We start from the raw sequence: 24224 nt of genomic DNA on the forward strand, positions 1-24224 counted from the left end.
ATTGATGACATTCCTGTAGCTGGGATTGCACTGAATGGTGGAGGGTTCTCAATGACCTGAATGGCTGTCACCTGTTCATATTGTCCTGTTAATCTACTCAGATCCAGGCAGACGTTGTCATGAATGAAATGCCTATATTCATATTGCAGGGCAGTTGATAGGAAACTGGAAGAGAAACAATATGAAGAACATGTGCTTGAATTCCTGAAGGATTTGGAAGAAGACAACCAACCCTTTGAACCAGGAATATTTTCTCTTAATTTCTTTAGCAGACGTGGGCTAATGGATATAGCTTTTCTTAAAACTTCCCAATGATTTCCTTTTCCTGGAAGGTTCTGTTCCCTTTACTGTTATATATAAGTCAATATAACATATAACAATCAATCATGCTTAACTCTGTCTTAAACTGTTTTATTCATGTGCAAGGTACATCTTGGCTTTAACCTGGATTAGCATGCATAATTATGGTCTCCTTATCTAAAAAAGGGTTTACTTAATTATTGGGATTTAGGCTCAAATTCCAGAGAAAAAAAGTTTGTGTTATGCAATGATCTTCCTGGTAAGAAGGACAACATTAAATGCAAACCAAAGAGAATGATTATACAATAAGGGTGAAGGTTGGCACTAAACATTTCACTCATTGAGGCATACCACAGTACACAGGTTCAGGACATGTGGGTCTGTCTTTCCATCAACACCCAAACATCTAACATTCTTTGAACCTGATCTGTTGACTCATAAAGTACTTTGATGTTTTCGCTTAAGTCAATTTAGCTCAAACAGACACACAAAACCCTCTTGCAGCTTGAACACTTCAACTTTAATTTCACGGTCTACCTCAACCCCTGTCACCACAGCTACTCGCAGATTGCCTCTCTCGCTCTCTCTTTTTCGCTCTCTCCCTCTCCATCCCTCTTCACGTCTGCATCTACAGCTTAATACTCTGTTCTAAGAATTTTTTAAAAGAGCCTTTTTCTTTCACTTTCTGTACAGGCAGTTGCCATTAACCTGAACACAGGATTTTATACTGATCTAATACATCTGGATGTTTTATGGGAAATCTTCAACCTGTTTCTACATTACTTATGGAAAATCCCTTAGACTATGACAATGAACCATCAACTGATAATGCTCCTGTCCATTTGCTATGATGAACTCCAACCTTGCTCTCTCAGAAAGACCTTGTTTTATGCAAGTGTGCTCCTGGTAAGGCTCCTGGCACACTCACCTTTTTATATCCCCTTCTCTGTCCTGCCTGAAAACTCTGTGTCCAGGGATGTTGAGCTGCCATCCTTGCCTCTCTTTTAACCAATAATCTATTATAGCAATTATAAATAAAGTAAGGGATATGATTCTTAAGAGAGGGAAGAAGCTCGGGGACCTGGATGTTTGTAGTTTATTATCTGCCTCATGAGCAGTCATTGCATTCCCCTTCAGGATAAGTACATCCTTCCTTATGTAAAGAGAACAAAAGATTGTGATCCCACATTTATCACTGAAGTGAGAGATTTGTACTCTTCACTCCCATTGTAGTAAAGACCAGCATGCTCTTTGTTTTCCTCATTGTTTGCTGAATGCGTACATGAACTTTCAAACCACACATTAACCAGACATTAGGCTCCAGCTCTGGTCACTCTGACTGTCCCTGACAGAGCAGTCCTGGATGCTCATGTTCCTTTTAATATCCTTTATAGTGAGGATTTCTGTTCAAATCTAAGTTATTGGTCAGTGTTTCAGATTCATTTCTGACCAACCACCTCTGTGGGGCATTGGTGACATCAGTTTAAAGTCTTCTTACAGCACGTACTGAGGGTTAAATTCTATTATAGATGGGAAGCTGAGTCCTTCACTGGGAAGCAGGGATTAAATGTTCTTTAATCTTGTTTGAAATTAATGAATTGTGTACAGCCTGAAACAGGTATGGTCCTGGTGATGGATTAGATTTACGTTTAATCTCAGTCATACTGGGTCAGAATGTTTCACGTTGATGTGGTAAGAGCTCATTGACAGTGGGAGGTATTACAGAACCTGATGGTTTGAGGTTGGTCGGTGCTGGAACTGCCCTGTGTCTGTCTGTGTTTTTCTAACTGCTGGGAATTTTTTTCTCACTGTGAAATAAAGAGGGTGATGCATCACAACACTTGGTTTCCTGTCAATTCTTATTCAAAGGGAAATCCGGATCACTGCTCATCACAATTTTAATATTATACACAGCCTTCCACATTTCAGTGAAATGAATGTGTCAAAGTATTGAAGATTAAAAGTAATAATTCTCTTATTTCAGAAAATGAACCTGCTCTAATGGAGGGTATTTGTCCCACTGTGTACATGAACCATGGGCAAGGTGAGATTAGTGAGAGCACAGCCCCCATATCAGATAGAGTAGGACTGCGAAAGCTTGGGATTTCAAGCAAACCTGTTGAATTATAACCTAGTTTTGTGTGACTTCTGACCATATTCCCGCCTCAGGCGACTGACTGTGTGGAGTTTGCACGTTCTCCCCATGTCTGCGTGGGTTTCCTCCGGGTGCTCTGGTTTCCTCCCACAGTCCAAAGATGTGCAGGTCAGGTGAATTGGTCATGTTAAATTGCCCGTAGTGTTAGGTAAGGGGTAAATGTAGGGGTATGGGTGGGTTGCGCTTCGGCGGGTCGGTGTGGACTTGTTGGGCCGAAGGGCCTGTTTCCATGCTGTCATGTAATCTAATCTAAATCTAAAAAAAAATATCCAGTAAGAGACAATTGACCATTATCGTTTGAAGTTCAGTCATGTTCCCATTGCCTGATTCCCCCACTATTAACACCCTGGGGATTACCATTGACCAGAAACTGTATTGATATGATGAATCTAATTCACTGCAAGTCATTGAAAGCAGGTCAGAAACTAGGAATTCTGCAGTGAGTAACTCACCACCTAACCTCCCAAAGCCTGCCTAAGGCACAATTCAGGTGTAAAATTGGAATACTCTCCAAGATGTGCTCCAGAGCCTCACCAAAGCTCCTTGGATAGAATCTTCCAAACCCTCAACCATTTCCATCTTGAAGGACAAGGACAATGGATACATGGGATTACCATAAGCTACACGTTCCCCTCCAAACCACTCACCATCCTGATGTGTTGATTTAGTATGGGTGTGAAGATTCACTTTCAATCCAACATTAAACACACTTCACTGGAGTACTCTAAATGCAGCCTCTTGGTGCAGCTGATACAAGTTCCTGACTCATCACTGAAGCAATTCTTACAAAAAGGACAACTATTACCCACAAGTGGAAATGGCTGACCCAGCACGAGACCTGACAGCAACCGACGTTTGATCCCTCAACTCAAAGTCTGCAGTTCTTGTACGATGGTTAATCTGTATGATGGTTGGTCTATGCGATGGTCAGTCTGTACGATAATTGGTCTGTGCGATGGATGGTCTGTGTGATGGTTGGTCTGTGTGATGGTTGGTCTGTGCGATGGATGGTCTGTGCGATGGATGGTCTGTGTGATGGTTGGTCTGTACTATGGTTGATCTGTGCGATGGTTGTTCTGTGCGATGGTTGGTCTGTACTACGATTGATCTGTGCAATGGTTGGTCTGTGCGATGGTTGGTCTGTGCGTGGATGGTCTGTGTGATGGTTGGTCTGTACTACGGTTGATCTGTGCGATGGTTGATCTGTGCGATGTTTGGTCTGTACAATGGTTGGTCTGTGTGATTGTGTGATGGTTGATCTGTGCGATGGTTGGTCTGTGCGATGGTTGGTCTGTACTATGGTTGATCTGTGCGATGGTTGTTCTGTGCGATGGTTGGTCTGTACTACGGTTGATCTGTGCGATGGTTGGTCTGTATGATGGTTGGTTTGTATGATGGTTGGTCTGTGTGATGGTTGATCTGTGCGATGGTTGGTCTGTGTGTTGGTTTGTACGATGGTTGGTTTGTACGATGGTTGGCCTGTGTGATGGTTGATCTGTGAGATGGTCGGTCTGTGAGATGGTCGGTCTGTGAGATGGTCGGTCTGTGAGATGGTGGTCTGTGCGATGGTTGGTCTGTGAGATGGTGGTCTGTGCGATGGTTCGTCTGTACGATGGTTCATCTGTGTGATGGTTGGTCTGTGCGATGGTTGGTCTGTGTCATGGTTGGTCTGTGCAATGGTTGGTCTGTGTCATGGTTGATCTGTGCGATGGTTGGTCTGTGCAATGGTCGGCCTGTGCAATGGTCGGCCTGTGCCATGGTTGGTCTGTACCATGGTTGGTCTGTGCGGTGGTTGGTCTGTACTACGGTTGATCTGTGCGATGGTTGGTCTGTGCAATGGTTGGCCTGTGCCATGGTTGGTCTGTGCCATGGTTGGTCTGTACCATGGTTGGTCTGTACTACGGTTGATCTGTGCGATGGTTGGTCTGTGTGATGGGTGGTCTGTGCAATGGTTGATCTGTGCCGTGGTTGGTCTGTGTGATGATTAGTCTGTGCAATGGTTGGTCTGTGTGGTGGGTGGTCTCTGCGATGGTTGGTCTGTACGATGGTTGGTCTGTACTATGGTTGATCTGTACGATGGTTGGTCTGTACGATGGTTGGTCTGTGCGATGGTTGGTCTGTGTGATAATTACTCTGGACTGTTCTCATGGAGAAGAGGCAATGAACCTCCATTTTTATGTTTTCCTTCAGTCCCCAAATTGTTCAAATGAGTTCCCTCCAGCGATGACATCATCCATGCGGCTCCTCAATGGTTTTGTCGCTGATCTATCTGTCTTTGAGCAATTTAATGCTGTGTTTTCACAAGATATGAGTTGTGTATGAGGTAGGATAAAATGTTTATTATGAGCATTGCCTTCGAACCTGTTGACTGTGTTGAATGGCTCATCTCTTTACAGAAGTCTGTTGTTGTGAACGGTTTATAATGGAACCAGTTCAGATTTCTTTCAATAGTTTTGAGTTTGCTTCACTTGGCCATTGTCCTTCCCAGCATGCATCAGAAACTTCCCTGACCAGTCATTTTAGGTTACAAACAGTTCAGGAAGGCAGATCACCTTCTCAACGGCAGACAGAAATGGGCAAAAAAATACTCTCCCAGCCAGCAACACCTACATCCCATAAGTGAATTTTTAAAAAATCCTTCTAATATAAACCATGGGATTCTCACTTTCTGGAAAGCAAGCTGTGTCCCTGTCAATCTCACTTTGATGCAGCACTTCTCGATGGTTTGATCTGCTCTCCCAGTCTTTCCAGTACAATGGCACAACATGGTGTTTGCACTGCTTCAGATAAAAATTAATTCAAACTGAACCATAATCTCGGTTTGTTCAATCTATCATATCAGCTGCATGACATGTAATCATTTGTGAAAATTTCTGCGTTTTATGATCCTGCTCCACAGCTACTGATGAAGGAACAGTAGATCCAAACAAACCCTGTTGGACAATAATGTGGTGATGTGTAATTTTTAACTTTGTACACCCCAGTCCAACACCGGCTCCTCCACATCATGAATCTCATGTTAATGCAGCCCCTCCTGATGGTTTAATCTGCGCTCTCAGTCATTCCAGTACAATGGCACCCTCTCGTATTTGCTTCAGATAAAAATCAACTCAAATCACCGGAACCAGACATTACCCACAACTTGTATCTCAAGACTCTTCCTGATTAACTTTGAATCCTTCTGTGACTGATTTCCCTTCCCCTATTGGAGATTTATGGTGTTGCTTGGAACAGGATATCTCTGAGACCCTATGGACTCCTCGACCGGTGTACACAATATTTATTTACCCAGGCTCCTTAGCGTGTATTAGGTAAGGACAACACAGCATGAGACTGCAGTCAGTCAGCCAAGTCCCAACTTTATTTAAGACAACAAAGGGAAAAACTACACTCAACAATTTTACCAACTCTATTTCTAACGATCCGATTCTTTTGAATATTAAAACAATTCCCAGACATGCTTACCTTTTGCTGCTCTGTCGAATTGTTCGTCTGTACCTCTCTTCATGAGTTGATTCTCTCTCTGGTCGGAGGGTGAGCTGCTCTGCTCACTGCTGTATCCTGACCTGCCTGTAGGTCGGCTGGAGAGTGGGGTTCGGTCATGCCCTGCCAGGCTGGGTTCTTATACCCTCCTGGCTACCTTCTGGAATGTTCCAAGGACTTGGCTGATCAGGGGAATCAAACTAATTGGTTTTATCACCTTGAAATGCTGCTAATGGTTCTCGATGGCTTGCTAACAGTGAACCGTTCGATGTGTCTGCCTTGAGGCTGGAAGTCTGGTTTCATCCCAGAACATACACCTGGTCTTCTACCTTACTGAGGAATGTCTGTCCCGTGCATCGCATGTTGGTTGTTTGTCAGGAAGGGTCGAATTGCCCTTTCACACTTCCTCATGTGTTCTGATGCCACTCCAGTTTTCAATTGCCTGGGCTTCAGTTTCCCTGGGGAGAACTGTCTCTTGTGTGTCTGTCTTGGCTCAGGCATTCCAAGCATACTTTGATTTCTGGCCAATTTTTATTTCAGTCTGTTCCTGTTTATTTCAGTTGCTGTGCTTGTATTTCTGGATGGGTTCATGAATAGAATGGGTTTAGAGGAATATGTGCCAAATGCTGACAAATGGAACGGAATTGATTTAAGATAGTTGGTCAGCATGGAGGGGTTGGACTGAAAGGTCTGTTTTCTGTGCTCTATGAATCTATCTCAGCTGCCTTACCCGGGTCAAGAGATTTCCAGGCTGAGGGAAGCAGCAATCGCTGGGATCAGCTCTCCAGATTTCTTCCCCACTTCCTTCTGGGCCTCTCACCACAGGGTCCTGGAGCAGGGAACCTTCACTCCAAGGGTCAGGCTGGGTTCCTGCAAAATTCTGCCCCTTTCGGCCATTTTTTTAAACTGATAATACTTCAGGGGATCCTGCCAAGTTTGGAGTTGGGATCCGTTGGTTATTTTTAAAAAGTTTGATCTCTAATGTTTTTTATTCTTTTGTGGGATGTAAGTAATGTTGGCTGGGAGGCTGCATTTATTGCCTGTCCCTAGTTGCCCCTTGAGAAGGTGGGGTGAGCTGCCTTCTTGAACTGCTGCAGTCCACCTGCTGTGGGCTGACCCACAATGCCCTTGGGGAGGGAATTGCAGGATTTTGACCAAGTGACCGTGAAGGAATGGGCGATATATTTCCAAGTCAGGATAGTGAGTGGCTTAAAGGGGAACCTGAAGGTGGTGGTGTTCCTATGTATCTGGTGCCCTTGGCCTTCCAGATGGAAGTGTTTGTGGGTTTGGAAGGTGCTATCTCAGGATCTTTGGTGAATTTCTGCAGTGCATCATGTAGATACGACACACTGCTGCTACTGAGTGTCATTGGTAGAGGGAGTGGATGTGGTACCAATCAAGCGGTTGCTTTGTCCTGGATGGTGTCAAGCTTCTTGAGTGTTTTTGGAGCTGCACCATCCAGGCAAGTGGGGAGTATCCCATCACACTTCTGACTTGTGCCTTGCAGATGGGGTAACAGGCTTTGGGGAGTCAGGAGGTGAGATACTTGCTGCAGTATGCTGAGCCCTGAACTGCTCTTTTAGCCACTGTGCTTCCACAGTGAGTCCAGTTGAATTTCTAGTTAATGAGAACCCCCCCAGGATTTTGATAGTCAGGCATTCAGTGATAGTAACACCATTGGATATCAAGGTACAATGATTAGATTGTCTCTTATTGGTGATGGTCACAGCCTGGCATTTGTGTGGCACAAAACTTACTTGCCACTTACCAGTGCAAGCCCAGATATTGTTCAGACTTTGTTGCTTTTGAACACGGACTGCTTAAGTATTTTTGGAGTGGTGAATGGTGCTGGGAGAGAAGACTAAACCATTGGGAGGGACTGCATTAAATTGAGATTGACAGGGACAGAGTTTGCTTTACAGAAACAGTGAGAAACCTATGGTTACATTAGGAATTATTTCTAATTCACTCCCAGGATTAGGGTGTTGCTGGCTGGGAGGGTATTTATTGACTATTCCTCGTTGCCACTGACAAGGTGAAAAATCACACAACACCAAGTTAGAGTCCAATGGGTTTATTTGAAAAACATGATCACCTGTGTCATGTGATTTTTCACCTTGTCCAAACCAGTCCAACACCAACACCTTCACATCATTGATAAGGTGCATTGCCTTCCTGAACTGATTGTAACCTAAAATGGCAGGTCAGGGAAGTTTCTGATACATGCTGGGAAGCAGAATAGCCAAGTGAAGCAAACTCACCGTGGGCGGCATGGTGGCAAAGTGGTTAGCACTCTGGTTTCCTCCCACAGTCCAAAAATGTGCAGGTTAGATGAATTGGCCATACTAAATTGCCCGATGAGTTAGGAGAATGGGTTTGGATGGGTTGAGCTTCGGCGGGTCAGTGTGAACTTGTTGGGCCTGGTGAAAATTGTGAAAATATCTTCTGAAAAGATTAAAGCAGAGCATTAAATTGCTCAAAGACAGTCAGATCAGTGACAAAAACTATTAATGAGCTTCAAGGATGACCTCATAGCTGGAGAGGAGAAATTTGAACAGTTTGGGGACTGAACGAAAACATAAAAATGGAGGTTCACTCCCTATTCTCGGTGAGAACTGTACAGTAAAACCATCGCACAGACCAACCATCGTACAGACCCAACCATCATACAGACCCAACCATCGCACAGGCCAGCCTTCGCACTGACCAAGCATTGCACAGACCAACCTGCGTATAGACCAATTATAGCACAGACCAACCATCGTACAGACCCAATCATCAGACAGACCAACCATTGCACAGACCCAACCATCGCACAGACAAATCATCACACAGACCAACCATCATACAGACCAATCATCACATAGACCATTCATCATACAAACCAACCATTGCACAGACCAACCATTGTTCAATGTGTGCAGGCAGGTTTTCTGACACAGTATGTAGACAGGCCAACAAGGGTGATGTCATACTGGAGTTGGTACTGGGGAATGAACCTGGTCAGGTGTTAGATTTGGAGGTAGGTGAGCACTTTGATGATAGTGACCATAATTCGGTTATGTTTACAATACCAATGGACAGGGATAGGTATATACCGCAGGGAAAGAGGTATAACTGGGGAAATGGCAATTATGATGCGATTTGGCAAGATTTAGGATGCATAGGTTGGGGAAGGAAGCTGCAGGGGATGGACACTCTTGAAATGTGGAGCTTTTTCAAGGAACAGCTACTGCTGGACCTGGGTATTTATATACCTGTCAGACAGGGAGGTAGTTATCAAGAAAGGGGCCATGGTTTAATAAAGAAATTGAATCGCTTGTCATGAATAATAGGAAAGCTTATGTGAGGATGAAGTGTGAAGGCTCAGTTGGAGGGCTTGAGAGTTATACGTTATCCAGAAAAGATACAAAGAAAGGGCTAAGAAGAGCCAGGAGGAGACATGAAAATTAGTTGGTGGATAGGATCAAGGCAAACCCTTACGCCTTCTATATCAGGAATAAAATAATGACTAGCGTAAGATTAGGGCCAATCATAGATAGTAGTGGAAAGTTGTGTGTGGAATCTGAGGACATGGAAAAGTGCTTAATGAATACGTTTTGACAGTAATCACATTGGTAAAGGGCAATGTTCGTGAGAACACGGAGATACAGGCTACAAGATAAGATGGGATTGCGGTTGACAAAGAGAGGGTTTTAGCAATTTTGGAAAATCTGAAAATAGATTGGACCCTTGGGCCGGATGGGATTTACCCTCGGATTCTCTGGGAAGCCAGGGAGGAGATTGCAGAGCCTTTGGCTTCGATCTTTATGTCATCATTGTCGACAGAAGTAGTTCCAGAAGATTGGAGGATAGCAAATGCTGTTCCTTGTTGAAGAAGGGGAGTCGGAACAACCCTGGCCAGTGAGCCTTACTTCGGTTGTGGGTAAGATGTTAGAAAAGATTAAAAGAGATAGGATTAATAATCATTTGGAAAGGAATAATTTGCTTAGGGATAGTCAACACAGTTTTGTGAAGGGTAGGTTGTGCCTCACTAACCTTATTGAGTTCTTCAAGAAGGTGAAATAAACAGGTGGATGAAGGTAAGACGGTTGATGTGGTGTATATGGATTTCAGTAAGGCGTCTGATAAGGTTTCACATGGTAGGCTATTGACAAAATATGGAGTTTTGTGGTTGAAGGTGATCTGGTGGTTTGGATCAGAAATTAGCTCGCTGAAAGAAGACAGGGGGTGGCAGTTGATGGGAAATGATCATTCTGGAGCTCAGTTACCAGTGGAATGCCACAAGGATCTATTTTGGGGCCACTGATGTTTGTCACTTTTATAAATGATTTGGAGGTGGGTGTAGAAGGATGGGTTAGTAAATTTGCAGACACTAAGGTAGGCAGAGTTGTGGATAGTGCCGAAGGATGTTGTGGGTTACAGAGGGACATGGATAAGATGCAGAGCTGGGGTGAGAAGTGGCAAATGGAGTTTAATGCAGAAAAGTGTGAGGTAGTTCACTTTGGAAAAAGTAACAGGAATACAGTTGCTGGGCTTATGGTAAAATTCTTGCAGTGTAGATGAACAGAGGAATCTCAGTGTCTGGGTGCATAAGTCCCTGAAAGTTGCCACCCAGGTTGATAGGGTTGTTAAGAAGGCATATGGTGTTTTGGCATTTATTTGCAAGGTGGATTGAGTTTCAGAGCCACAAGGTCATGCTTCAGCTGTGCAAGACACTGGTAAGGTGGCAGCTGGAGTATTGCGTGTAGTTCTTGTCACTGCATTATCGGAAGGATACGGAAGCTTTGGAAAGGGTTCAGAGGAGATTTACTAGGATATTGCCTGGTATGGAAGGAAGGTCTTATGAGGAAAGGCTAAGGGAATTGAAGCTGTTTTCATTGGAGGGTTGAGAGGTGACTTAATTGAGATATATAAGATAATCAGAGGGTTGGATAGAGTGGACAGTGAGAACCTTTTTCCTTGGATGGTGAAAGCTGACACAATTTGAGGTGTGATAGATTTAGGACAGATATCTGGGGTAGTCTCTTTACTCAACGAGTAGTAGGGACGTGTAACAGTCGTAGACTCGCTGGCATTAAGGGCATTTAAGTGGGCATTGGACATGCATAGGTATAGTTTGGATGGGCATCAGATTATTTTCACAGGTCGGTGCAACATTGAGGGCTGAAGGGCCTGTACTGCGCTATCACATCCTATGTTCTATGTACGTCGCACAGACCAACCATTTGACAAGAACTTTGGACTTTGAGTCGAGTGATCAAAGGTGGGTCGCCTGTCGGATCTCGTGCTGGGTCAGCCATTTCCAGTTCCGGGTAATATTTCTCGTTTTTGGAAGAATTGCTTCAGTGATGAGTCAGGAACTTGTATCTGCTACACCAAGAGGCAGCATTCAGAGTACTCCAGTGAAGTGTGTTTAATGGGGATTGAAAGTGAACCTTTATCCCTGCACTAAATCCATTTAACTTGAACAAGTCAGGATGGTGAGTGGCTTAGAGGGGGACGTGCAGGTGGGGGTGATTCCATGTATCTGCTGTTCTTGTCCTTCGAGACGGAAATGTTTGAGTGTTTGGAAGATTCTGTCTGAGGAGCTTTGGTAAGGTTCTGGAGCACATCTTGGGGAATATTCCATCACTGTCCTGACTTGTGCCTTGGAGAGGCTTTGGGAAGTCAGGAGGTGAGTTACTGTCTGCAGAATTCCTAGTGTCTCACCTGGATACTTCATCTTCCAATTCCAAATCACTTCTTACTATTCTATCCCATACCAACAATGCTACCCCATCATATTCCCCCTCACCCCTTGCATGAGGACTGCTGACCCTCAGGTATAACTCTGCACCAGCAGCCACCTCTGTCTTTTGGGAGAGAACAGCCTCTGGGACGATGGTGACTTTCACTGTAACTACAATACCATGGGAAATAGGAACAGGAGTGAGCCATTCAGCCCCTCGAGCCTGCTCTCCCATTCCAAAGGATCAGGGATTTGCAGATGATGCCACAATTATTGGGAAAGTAGGTTGTGATGAAGAAATTAGAAATACATCAATCTTTGAGCCACACATGTAACTGACTTTAAATCCCCAGTGTCAGTTTGCCCATTGGCACAGGTACACAGTGGACCAAATGCCCTACAGTAATGCAGGATAATTCTCTGAGATGGGAGATTTATTACTTTTAATCTTCAATATATCGACAGATTCATTTCACTAAAATGTGGAAGATTTTATCTAATATTAAACTCGTGATATGAGCAGTGATCCAGATTTCCCTCAGAGTAAGAATTGAACAGGAGACCGAGTGTTGTGATGCATCACCTTCTTTACTTCACAGTGAGAATACATTCCCAGCAGTTAGAAAAACACAGACAAACACAAACTCAAAGACAATGGCTTCTTCACGAGAAGCCTGTGAATGAACGGCCTGTTAACAGGAATCATATTGGAATAGATCATTTCTTCAATCACACATTCAGTCAGTCTATATGTGGGTGGGAGCTCTCAGTGTGGGTGGGAGATCTGAAGCTGAATTTTATTCTCTCATCAGACTCTGGATTCTGATTTCACGTTAGGATTATTTCTCCATTTTAGGGATCAGTTTGATGCTGCTTCATTCCTGATTCCCAAAATCTTCCACTTGTCCTTCTTCACCTGGATCCAGGTGTTTCTGAACCTGCACTGACCTGAGTAAAACTGAACTGGATTGAGAAACAACCTTTCTCCTCATCCCAGCACAATGTTCAGTTTCTGATAATCAGGAATGGCAGGAATAGGGAATATTCTACTACCCACAAAGAGGGTGAAATTTTCACCCTGGCCTGGTGTTCCTGACAGTGTCCCGCACTTCCACTCTCTTCCTTCTTGTTGGTTCCAATACAAATGTAAGTTCCTCCAGTGAGACTGGGAACACATTATTCACGTATTTAGAATTCTCCATGTGTCTGGAAGTTGCTGGTTCCAATTGCAAGACCCACACCCTCCTCCAGGCTCCAGTCCACATCCCTCTTCCTCCTCTCACTGACCCCTCCTGGTCCTGAGCCTCAATGTAAGCTCCCACTCTCCTGCCCCCTCCCCTTGTGCTGCAGAGTTCAACAAATGAAACCTCTGACCCCAGACACAACAGCACAAAGCTGACTGATTCTCATGTGTCACTAACTTTCAGATGAAGGTGGGATATCATTCCAAAAGGGTCACAACAATGAGTATTGATGGAATACAAATCCATTCCATGTAGGAATACTCCACAGGACAGTTCCAGCACCGACCAACCTCAAACAACTAGGCTCTGTAATCCCTCCCACTGTCAATGAACTCTGACCATACCAATGTGAAACATTCTGACCCAACATGACAGATTAAACAGAAATATAATCCATCATCAGGACCAAATCCCAGTCTCATGCTATACACAATTCATTCATTTCAAAGAAGGTTAAAGGACACTTAATCCCTGTTTCCGAGTGAAGGACCCAGCTCCCCATTTACAATTAAATTTAACCCCCTGCATGTGCTGTAAGAAGACTTTCAACTGATGTCACCAATGCCCAACAGAGATGGTTGGTCAGAGATGTATCTGAAACACTGGGCAATAATTTAGTTTTGAAGAGAAATCCTCACTATAAAGGATATTAAAAGGGACATGAGCATCCAGGACAGCTCTGTCAGGGACAGTCAGAGCGACCAGAGCTGGAACCTGATGTCTGGTTAATGTGTTCTAGGAGAAAGTGAGGACTGCAGATGCTGAAGATCAGAGCTGAAAATGTGTTGCTGGAAAAGCGCAGCAGGTCAGGCAGCCTCCAAGGAGCAGGAGAATTGACGTTTCGGGCATGAGCCCTTCTTCAGGAATGAGGAAAGTGTGTCCAGCAGGCTAAGATAAAAGGTAGGGGGTAGGAACTTGGGGGAGGGGCGTTGGAAATGCGATAGGTGGAAGGAGGTTAAGGTGAGGGTGATAGGCCGGAGTGGGGGTGGGGGCGGAGAGGTCAGGAAGAAGATTGCAGGCTAGGAAGGTGGTGCTGAGTTCGAGAGTTGGGACTGAGACAAGGTGGGGGGGAGGGGAAATGAGGAAACTGGAGAAATCTGAGTTCATCCCTTGTGGTTGGAGGGTTCCCAGGCAGAAGATGAGGCGCTCTTCCTCCAGCCGTCATGTTGCTATGGTCTGGCGATGGAGGAGTCCAAGGACCTGCATGTCCTTGGTGGAGTGGGAGGGGGAGTTGAAGTGTTGAGCCACGGGTGGTTGGGTTGGTTGTTCCGGGTGTCCCAGAGGTGTTCTCTGAAACATTCCACAAGTAGGCGGCCTGTCTCCCCAATATAGAGGAGGCCACATCAGGTGCAGCGGACCCAATATAGAGGAGGCCACATCGTGTGCGGGGTTGAGGGTGTGGGCAGGAACTGGGCAGAATTTGGGGAAATCTGATGGTAACCAAATATGGAAAAAATATCCCAGGGGAATGTTTTGTACTGGTGAGTGACTGGAAAATGGTGGCATTCAGAGTGACCTGGATGTCCTTCTACATCAAACACAGAGCGTTAATGCACAGGTTCAGCAAGCTACTGGAGAAACAAACAGTATCGTATCCTTTATTACAAAGGGAGTGAAGAGTACAAAAATCTCACTTCAGTTGTAGCAGTGGATGACATCAGCAGTTTTACTCTCCATACCCAAGAGTGAATTACAGTGAGTGCAATGACATCATTGGACAGATTACCCAATCGAGGGACAGTGTGGGAAAGCGGATTTGAAGGAGAAGATCAGCAATGATCTCATTGAATGGTGGACCTACATTTTTATGACCCGGGGGAAAGACAAGACGGTACAGCCCCCAGGACAGCTGAAAACCATCGTGCAAAGGTGAGAGTGGACGGAAGTATGGAGGGAGGATCATGGGCAGGAGGAGGAGGGGCTGCAGTTGGTGGGAGGGTGGGAAGGAGGATGGACAGAGTGACGGGTAGGTGAGGGGTTTCAATGGAATGTGTGTGAGGGGGGTAGCATGGAGGTAGGTGAGGAAGGTAGAGGATCAGGGGAGTGGGAGAGAATGGTGCCGGGGGGGGAGGGGCATATTGTCAGGTATGTGAGAGAAAGCTTGGGGTGTGTAAGGGCTGGGATGGAGTGAGGGAGCATTTCAGTTCTGCTGGCACCACTTCGGAGAGGAATGTGACTGATGGATCTGCTAGGGTTGTGAGGTGAAGGGGCGGTGTCAGGCCCAGAGGGTTGAGGGATGGGGTGCAGTGCTATCAGGTCGGGACGGAGGGTCAGTACCATCTGGGTCACTTTGGGTAGGGTTTCAGGTTAGTGAGGCATGGGTTGGGTGGGTCCTGTGTGGTGATGGGGGAATGCAGTTGGCTGTCAGTTCCAAACTCATTGCAGGAGCAGGGAGTGTCTGTTCAGGGCAGCTTTTGGGTCTAGTGGGTTTGGGTTGAATGGGTTGTGAAGGCTGGTGAAAGGGAGGGGCTGTTGTTTTGCTGGTAATGGGGTGGGTGGGGGGAGGTGTCCCGTTCCAATGGGGCTGTGGTAGAGGTGAAGGGGAAGAGTGGGTCAGTGATGAGGGATCTGTAGAATCCTGGGGTTGGAGAGGAGTGATGGAGTTTCGGGACCAGCTGAGTCATGGGTGTCAGGTGGAGGGTTTTGTCCAGTCTGATACGGTCATGTCGGGGGTGTTGTCGGGTCAAGGTGAATGGGGGGAAGTGTGTCGGTGACAACGACTGACTCCCGATCAGAATTCCGGGGCCAATGAAGTGTAACTTGGATAATCCCATTGATTGGAATCATTGGACTAAAGAACCAGTGGGAACAGAGACTGTAAATGGGGAAGTCAATGGGGGACTGTTGATGCTATTGAATAATTTTGATTGAAGAATAAATGCTTGTATTCTTTGTTGGAAATACAATTACCGACTGCCAGTAGAGGGCAGTGTTTATAAACAGGACACTGGGATTTCTGAGATAGGACATTGGTGGAATTGGTCAAATTCCCAATGTGGGCATATGGCCATAATATGTCTAAGGAATAGTCACTGCATTCACTGAAAGTGAGGGAGAAGGATATATCTTTCTCTAGGTACGGAGACCAGAGTTATGCACAGTAGTCTAGGTTAATGCAATGTAGTTTGGGGAAGACAAAACAATTTCAGAATTAAGCTAATCTCACTGTTGAGTTTGTATAAAGGTAACAGAACCTTCTGGAAAAATTTCATTCCAATTCCTTTTCTAAAGCTATTTGTGTTAGTCCACCTTTCTTATACCAAATGATAAGAAATATTCAACCTGGAGCCCAGTTACAAGTGGAGTTCTGCAGGGATCAGTTCTGGGTCCTCTGCTGTTTGTAATTTTTATTAATGACTTGGAAGAGGGAGTCGAAGGGTGGGTCAGTAAATTTGCAGATGATACGAAGATTGGTGGAGTTGTGGATAGTGAGGAGGGCTGTTGTCGGCTGCAAAGGGACTTAGATATGATGCAGAGCTGGGCTGAGGAGTGGCAGATGGAGTTCAACCCTACCAAGTGTGAGGTTGTCCATTTTGGAAGGACAAATAAGAATGCGGAATACAGGGTTAACGGTAGGGTTCTTAGTAAGGTGGAGGAGCAGAGGGATCTTGGGGTCTATGTTCATAGATCTTTGAAAGTTGCCACTCAGGTGGATAGAGCTTGTAAGAAGGCCTATGGTGTATTAGCGTTCATTAGCAGAGGGATTGAATTCAAGAGTCGTGAAGTGATGTTACAGCTGTACAGGACTTTGGTTAGGCCACATTTGGAGTACTGTGTGCAGTTCTGGTCGCCTCACTTTAGGAAAGATGTGGAAGCTTTGGAGAGGGTGCAGAGAAGATTTACCAGGATGTTGCCTGAAATGGAGAATAGGTCGTACGAGGATAGGTTGAGTGTGCTAGGCCTTTTCTCATTGGAACGGAGAAGGATGAGGGGTGACTTGATAGAGGTGTATAAGATGATCAGGGGAATAGATAGAGTAGACAGTCAGAGACTTTTTCCCCGGGTACAACAGAGTGTTACAAGGGGACATAAATTTAAGGTGAAGGGTGGAAGGTATAGGGGGGATGTCAGGGGTAGGTTCTTTACCCAGAGAGTGGTGTGGGCATGGAATGCGCTGCCTGTGGGAGTGGCAGAGTCAGAATCATTGGCGAACTTTAAGTGGCAATTGGATAGGTACATGGATGGGTGCTTAAGCTAGAACAAATGTTCGGCACAACATCGTGGGCCGAAGGGCCTGTTCTGTGCTGTATTGTTCTATGTTCTATGTTCTATTGAGTATTCTCTTGTCTTTTTCCAAGTCTTTCAGGAAATCAAGGACTAGTTCTTCATATTGTTTCCCATCAGTTTTGTTGGGAATAGTCCTGCAACGGAATTAAGAATATAGACATTTAATTCTCATTCCTCGTGACAAAACCTGTCTGAATCAGAATAGGTTACAGGGCAACAGCAACAGGAGTCAGGCTTTCAGCCCATTGGGAACCCTCCATCATTCCGTTCCATCATGGCTACAGGAACAGAATCGAAAAGCAATCAGAATGGACAGTCCCGTGGCCGATAAGGGGATACAGTTTTGGTGAGGAATTCTGAGAGTTGACATCAACTTAACGGCACTATTCAAAAAATGTACGGCAGAGACGGCAGGGGAATTTTGGTGCACCGATCTCTATTGAGAGAGTGAATAGCAAAAGAAACAGGGTCTTGACTTTATAACGAGATGATTGATTCCCCAATCGAGGAAGTTTTGCTGAACCCCTATGAAATTCTGTTATGAACATTGTGGCCATTGATGATCACATTTTAGGGAATACATGAGTCTCCTTAAGAGGTTGCAGAGGGTTCTCACTAGAATGGTTCCACAAAGGAGGACCATGAAACTTGTAATGAACAGGAGAAATGAATATGAATGCAATCCATAACAAACAGAGAAATGTACTGCAAAACTTCCCACTTGTGCAGAAAATGTTTGGCTAAAACGGATGTGGGTCCATTCCAGACAGAGTTGGATGGATTTATTTTCAGGAATAGAGAAGTGGTCGAGGAGCTGAATGAATATGTTGTGTCTGTTTTCACTGAAGTGGTGGATCCAGTGACTGTGATGCCATTGAATGTCAGTGGGTGATGTTTACCTTCTCTCTTGTTGGAGATGGTCATTGCCTGACAGTTATGTGGTGCAAACCAAATTGGTGCAGTTATGGACAGTGAGGAAGGTTGTCAACGGATACAGCAACAAATAGAAATCACTTTGAAATGTAGGCAATGAAATGGCATGTGGAGTTTAATCCAGGCTATGATGCACTTTGGAAGGTCAAATGGAAGAATTCAAAATAGTATAATAAAGGGCAAGAATTGATCTGCAGAGGGATCTTGGGTCAAGTCCATAGCTCCCTGAAAGTGGCAATACAAATGGATAAGGTTGGAGAGAAGGCATAACGGCATGTTTGCCTTCATCAGTCTGGGGCTTGAAAATAAAACTTGCAAAATCATTACAGATTACTTACAGGCCCAACAAGTCCACACTGACCCACAACCCATCCCCCTTCACCTCACACAACAGGCAATCTAGCATGGCCAATTCACCAAACCTACACATTTTTAGACTGTAGGAGGAAACCGGAACAAACCCACACGGACAGGGGGAGAATGTGCAAACTCCACACAGTCAGTCGGCTGAGGCAGGAATGGAACCCAGGTCTGTGGCGCTGTGAGGCAGCAGTGCTAACCACTGTGCCACCAATTATTGCAGATTACAGGAAGGATGTAGGGGCCTTGGACATGGTGCAAAAGAGGTTTATCAGGATGTTGCCTGGATTGGAGTGTGTTCACTATAAGGAGAGTTTGGGCGCACTGAGATTATTTTCATGAGAACATCAGAGTCTGAGGGACGAACTGATTGAAGTATATTAAATAATGAGAGGCATGGAGAGAGTGGATAGTCAGAGTCTTTATCCCAGGGTGGAAGTCTCAAACACTAGAGGGCACAGCTTTATGGTGAGTGGAGAATGTGCGAGGGGATGTTTTATACACAGTGTGGTCAGTGCCTGGAATGTGCTACCCAGGGCGCTGGAAGATGTAGATATGGGAGTAAAGTTTAACAGGCATTTAAGGGAACAGAGAGATATAGACCTTGTGCAGGTAGTTAGGAATGGTGTAGAGTTGCATCATGGTCAGCACAGATATGTTGGGCTGAAGGGCCTGTTTCTGTGCTGCACTCTTATATGTTCTATGTTCTCCATTCTAAATGTCACCTGCCACCTGTCAGCCCAATCCCAGATATTGTCCAGGTCTTGCTGAATCTCTGGAGACAGAAGCAGAGTCAGTGATTCATGTTCAGTGTGACTCTTCTTCAGAGATTTATTTGGGCTGGTGTTCCTTAACACCCGAAAGGGACAGAAAAGATTTCTCAGGAGGGGTCAATTGAGATGAAGAATGAAATGAAACTGGTAACAGAGACAGCTTTGAGACGGCTTCAGTCAGTCCCATTGAAGAGGGAGGTGGTTAGTGAGCATGTGCCAGGTATGACTCAACCAGTGGAAATTCTTCCCAGTTCCCATTGATTCCAGTTTTGCTGGAACTCCTTAATATCACATTTGTTCAGACACAGCCTCGATGACAAGGGCAGTCTCTCTCACCTCAGCCCCGGAAATCAGCTCCTTTGGAAATGTCTCCTCCCACCATCAACACACAAAGTTAAAAATGTGTACCATCTACAAGATACACTGCAGTATCTCACTGAACCCTGTCCATCATCGACAAGGTACAGGTCAGGAGTGGAATAGACTACACACCATTTGCCTGTATAGGGAAGGCTGGAAAATCACTCAGATTGTATTTCAACCAATCAGCTTGCTCGTTTGGCATCAACATTCAAATCTGTGCTCTCTACTCTCTAGAAGGACTGAGGGCAGTAATTACATGAGAACACCACCTCCTGCAAGATCCCCTCCAAACCACACACAACCCTGACTTGAAAATATATCACCGTTCCTTCAGTGTCACTGGATCAAATACCTGGAACTCCCTTTCTGACAGCATTGTGGATGCCCAAGTCCCCAAAGAATGGCAGCAGTTCGTGAACTCAGCTCACCGTCGCCATCTCCAGGGCTGTTTAATTTGGATAAGTGCAAAGTATTGAATTTTGCTAAAACAAGCAAGAGCAAGACTTACGCAATTAAAAGTAGGATCTTTCATGATGTTGGAGAACAGGGAGACCCAATGGTTCAGATACATAATTCTTTGAAGTTTGCATCAAATGTAGACAGAGTGGTTAAGAAGGCATTGAGCACACTTGCCTTCATTGCTCAGATGTTTGAGTATCAGAGTTGGGACACTGTGTTGAGGTTGTACAGGAGATTGGTGAGGTCTCTTCTGGAGTAATGTGTCCAGTTCTGGTCACTCTGTTATAGGATGGGCATTATTAAAGCTGGAGAGAAGTTTCAGAAGAGATTACCGAGGATGTTTCCGGGAATGAAGGGTTTGAGCAAAAAGGAGAGGTTGGATAGGTTGGGACATCTTTCACTGGAGCAGAGGAGGTTGAAGGGTGACCTTACAGAGGTTTATAAAATTGTAAGGGATATAAATATGGTGAATGGCAGGTGTCTCTTCCCCAGACTGGAGAATTAAGACAAGGGGAAAATATATTGAAGGTGAAAGGAGAATGATCTAAAAAAGACATGAGGGGCAACTTTTCTACACAGATGGGTTTGTGGTGTGTGGAATGAACATCCAAAGAAAGTGGTGAATATGGGTACAGTTACAATGTTTAAGGGACATTTGGATAAGGACATGAATAAGAGGGATATGGGTCAAGCCCAAGCAGTTGGAACTAGTTTAGTGTGGGATTATGGTCAGCATGGACTGGTTGGACCGAACAGTCTGTTCCCGTGCTGTGTCACTCTATGACTCAACAATATTAACAATATTATTCAATAGGAATGGGAATATTGTTGGAAAATTCCATTGAAGTGGATGATCTGCCATTACCTAGAAGGGTGAAGCTGACTAAGGGGACTGCTTGAAAGACCCTTTGTTCAAATGAAATGAAAGTGTTCTGTGAAAAATGTGAACCATGCTGCAGATGAGAATTTCAGAACCCAGGAGCCAGCACTGTGTGAACTGGAGTAATGTGAATGTGGAGGACTGGCTGTGTTCTCAGGAGGTGGAGCTGCAGATTGTGAGATATGAACCACTCCACAACACCATTCATATTGACCAATGTCCCAGTGTGACTGGATGGACCTGTTAATCTCAATCTTACCCAGACTGGAATGATGGTGACATAGAGAAACATCAATCACAATATTTCAGCATCAAAACTCACCTCACAAAGAACCGACCCGAAAAGAACGATCTTTGTTTAATTGTTTGATCTGTAGGTGTGGGCGGACTGTTAACCTCAGGAACGATGGTCACACCTACATTGAATCTCTGTGGAAATGTTCCATTTACCAAGTATCCAGTGAGTACCCAAGGTGCAGTGATAGGAACTATTGTTTCTGTAGATCGAGAAAAACCCTGTTATAACATTTTACTCGGTGATCATTTGTGGTGTCACTGACAGTGAGTCAGAGGTTACAGGTGAGGGGTCAGGGTGACATTGCTGAAGTGGGGCAGACACTGTGACAGATTGAATAATAGCCTCACAGAGTGACATAGCGCTGGGGGAGTGGTCTCCTGTGCTGGCTGTTTGGTTGATGTAACCAGCTCATTACACTGACCTGCTCTCTTTCCAAACATCCACATCTTTTCTCTCATTATTTAGAGGTTCGTCTTCGAATGCTGAGATTGCTTTCATCATCTTTAGAAGGGGAGCCCAGAGACCACAAGGAGACTGTTCACAAGACAAATACCATACCAACAGGACAGCAGTTTGGTTTTGGACAGTGTCCAAGCCATCAGAGGTGGAAAGAGGACTTCAGCTGTTTTAATTGCCTTAAAACATTCATTTTTAAAGAGAAGTCAGTGAGTGAGGCTGTTTATGGGTCTTTGGGAGAGATGGAGGGAATCGCAGATGGTGAATGTGCAGTGTGTCACCTTCCAAAAGGACTCCAACAGTAGGCTTCATGCCTGGCAGGGAGCCTTTATTTGTGTGAGGACAATTCAGCGATCATGGCTGAAGTCAGACAGTGAGATTGAAATCCCACTCCCACCACAAGGGGGAAACCTTCCCAGATTCTGGGACCATAAAGCCAAGTATCAAAAGAGGGTGACACTTTGACTAAATAGCAGCATGTGACCAAGGGATCCCCAGGGATTGACAATTGTGGAATGTTTTGTCAATGTGTTTGTCGATGTAGAAAGTATTAAGCAAGAAATGTGAAAAAGTAAACAGTCACTATATTCTGTTGTTACTATGATGGGATATCTGATATACCTTCAGCATTGCCAAAACGTGAATACTTGAACAGTTTGTCCAGACCAAGCTCCACTACTTGCTCCAAATCCGTTCCATGAACTTCTGCCTCAACATATTGTACATTTACGTATGTCACCTCATCATAATTCTGAAATGAGAGTAAAAAATGTCACTGTATGGTATAAACTGTACTCCCACCAAAGTGCATCAATGCTGAGAGAACTGTCCCAAGTGTCCAGGTGTGGAAGAGCCTTCATGTTCTGGAGGGACTGAGTCTGAAACAGAGTTTGAAGTTTTTAATGGGATTCCTGACAGCAGCACTTCCTGATTCATTCCCTTTCTCTTTCACTGTTGGAACCTGGGTTCAAACCCATCAGGGCAGATGATAGAATTTAAATTCAAGGTGGCACGGTGGCTCAATGGTTAGCACTGCTGCCTCACAACACCAGGATCCCAGGTTCGATTCCAGCATCGGGAAACTGTGTGGAGTATGTACATTCTCCCCATGTCTGCGTGGGTTTCCTCCAAGTGTTCCGGTTTCCTGCCACAGTCCAAAAATGTGCAGGTTAGGTGAATTAGCCATGCTAAATTGACCAAAATGTTAGGGGTAAATGTAGGGGGGTGGGTTGCTCTTCGGAGGGTTGGTGTGGATTTGTTGGGCTGGAAGGGCCTGTTTCCACACTGTCGGGTATCCAATCTATTCTTTAAAAAAAATATGGAGTTGAGGGGATTCCACTCACAACCAGACTTGGCCTCTTCCACATTGAACACAGAGATCTTCAGCCTGTGATCAGCTGCCTTTCAGAAACAGGGTTAGATTGAGTGAAGACAGGAGCAGTAGGAGAGCTCCCTGACTCTACAGTCCTCGTGTTGTCCCCCACCAGCCCCCTCTCTGTGAGCACACTGACCCCTCCCTTCACCTGCTGCTGGAGATGGAAGAACTGATATTCTTCTTACTGCACAAGCTGACAGTGGGAGCCAGGCAGTGATGGCAGCTCATGTAGAAAGTGTTAATGAGGCCCGAGGAGTAATTTCAGTCCAGCCTCATGGTTCAGGGTTGGGATGTACACTGTTGATGCACTGCAGGTTAGGGACTAAAGAAAACATCGAATAATTTCCACTGGTACAAACACAACAGAACAGAGTAAACTCTCAGCTATACTGACCGTGTCCTCGATGACTTGTTCTGGCTCGGGACAGTCAACACCCTCACAGAAGTCGATCACCTCCTGCTCTGGGTCCTGAGCAGCAATTTGATGCCCTAAGAGGACAGACATAGTTAAGAAGATTCTCAGCATCTTGGTGTTCTCTCAGATCACTGGTGAACGCACTGACTGACTCTCAGCACCTTCAGGTGGATCTGCAGTTTGAGCACAGAGTTATACTCGTTATATACTCTTTGATAAAGATGGTTTTGAATACAGCTTATCCTTAGGTAGGAACGTCATGGTGGAGGAACATTCCAGCTAATTAATTATGGAAATTTCTCTTAGCTCTGACTTTACAATGGATTCAGAAATCCTTAACTCTCTGTGTGCTGGCTCCTGGGAACACTGAACACTTGGGAAAGCTGTTTTTGTAATTGCTATCCACTCACATGGTCAGGGTTGTCACTCTTCCCGGTTTGGGAATGCACTGGATTGGAAGATTAATCTCCCAGTCACTGGTGATGAGGAGAAAACAATTTCACCTTCGGGGTTCAATTTTGTACATCTTCATTTCTTGGGTTTCCTGCAGCTTTCCCTGCAGTCAGCTTGAACACGGGGGCTATTCTGCTCCCTGACCATGGACAGACCATGTTTACTCACAGTAGCAGGGTAAGGCCGGTGAGCTGTTCACTGCTCAATGATTGCAACATCTCAGAAAGAAGGAGAAAGTGAGGACTGCAGAAACTGGAGATCAGAGCTGAAAAATGTGTTGCTGGAAAAGCGCAGCAGGTCAGGCAGCAGCTAAGGAGCA

At 45.0% G+C, this 24224-nt stretch overlaps 2 protein-coding genes across 4 annotated transcripts in view; one reads left to right on the forward strand and one right to left on the reverse strand.

The window, feature by feature from the left end:
• Positions 1 to 2132, forward strand: part of LOC148151345 (uncharacterized) — a 101170-nt gene extending 99038 nt beyond the window's left edge. For 2 of the 3 annotated variants that reach the window (XM_087983359.1, XM_087983363.1), the window contains exon 5: positions 150 to 2132. In XM_087983359.1, coding sequence (XP_087839485.1) covers positions 150 to 315 — 166 coding nt within the window. In that variant the 3' untranslated portion in view covers positions 316 to 2132. The remainder of the gene's footprint in view (positions 1 to 149) is intronic. The other variant, XR_015754467.1, reaches the window with a different exon arrangement.
• LOC148151344 (uncharacterized) overlaps positions 1 to 23563 on the reverse strand; it is a 138039-nt gene extending 114476 nt beyond the window's left edge. The window contains exons 1-2 of the mRNA XM_087983346.1: positions 23432 to 23563; positions 22284 to 22413 (exon numbers count right to left, since the gene is read on the reverse strand). Coding sequence (XP_087839472.1) covers positions 22284 to 22413; positions 23432 to 23563 — 262 coding nt within the window. The remainder of the gene's footprint in view (positions 1 to 22283; positions 22414 to 23431) is intronic.
• Positions 23564 to 24224: the final 661 nt, after the last annotated feature.

Source organism: Chiloscyllium plagiosum, unplaced genomic scaffold (genome assembly GCF_037043375.1).
Source record: "Chiloscyllium plagiosum isolate Xiang-an unplaced genomic scaffold, Cpla_swu_hap1 HiC_scaffold_3, whole genome shotgun sequence".
NCBI lineage: Eukaryota > Metazoa > Chordata > Chondrichthyes > Orectolobiformes > Hemiscylliidae > Chiloscyllium > Chiloscyllium plagiosum.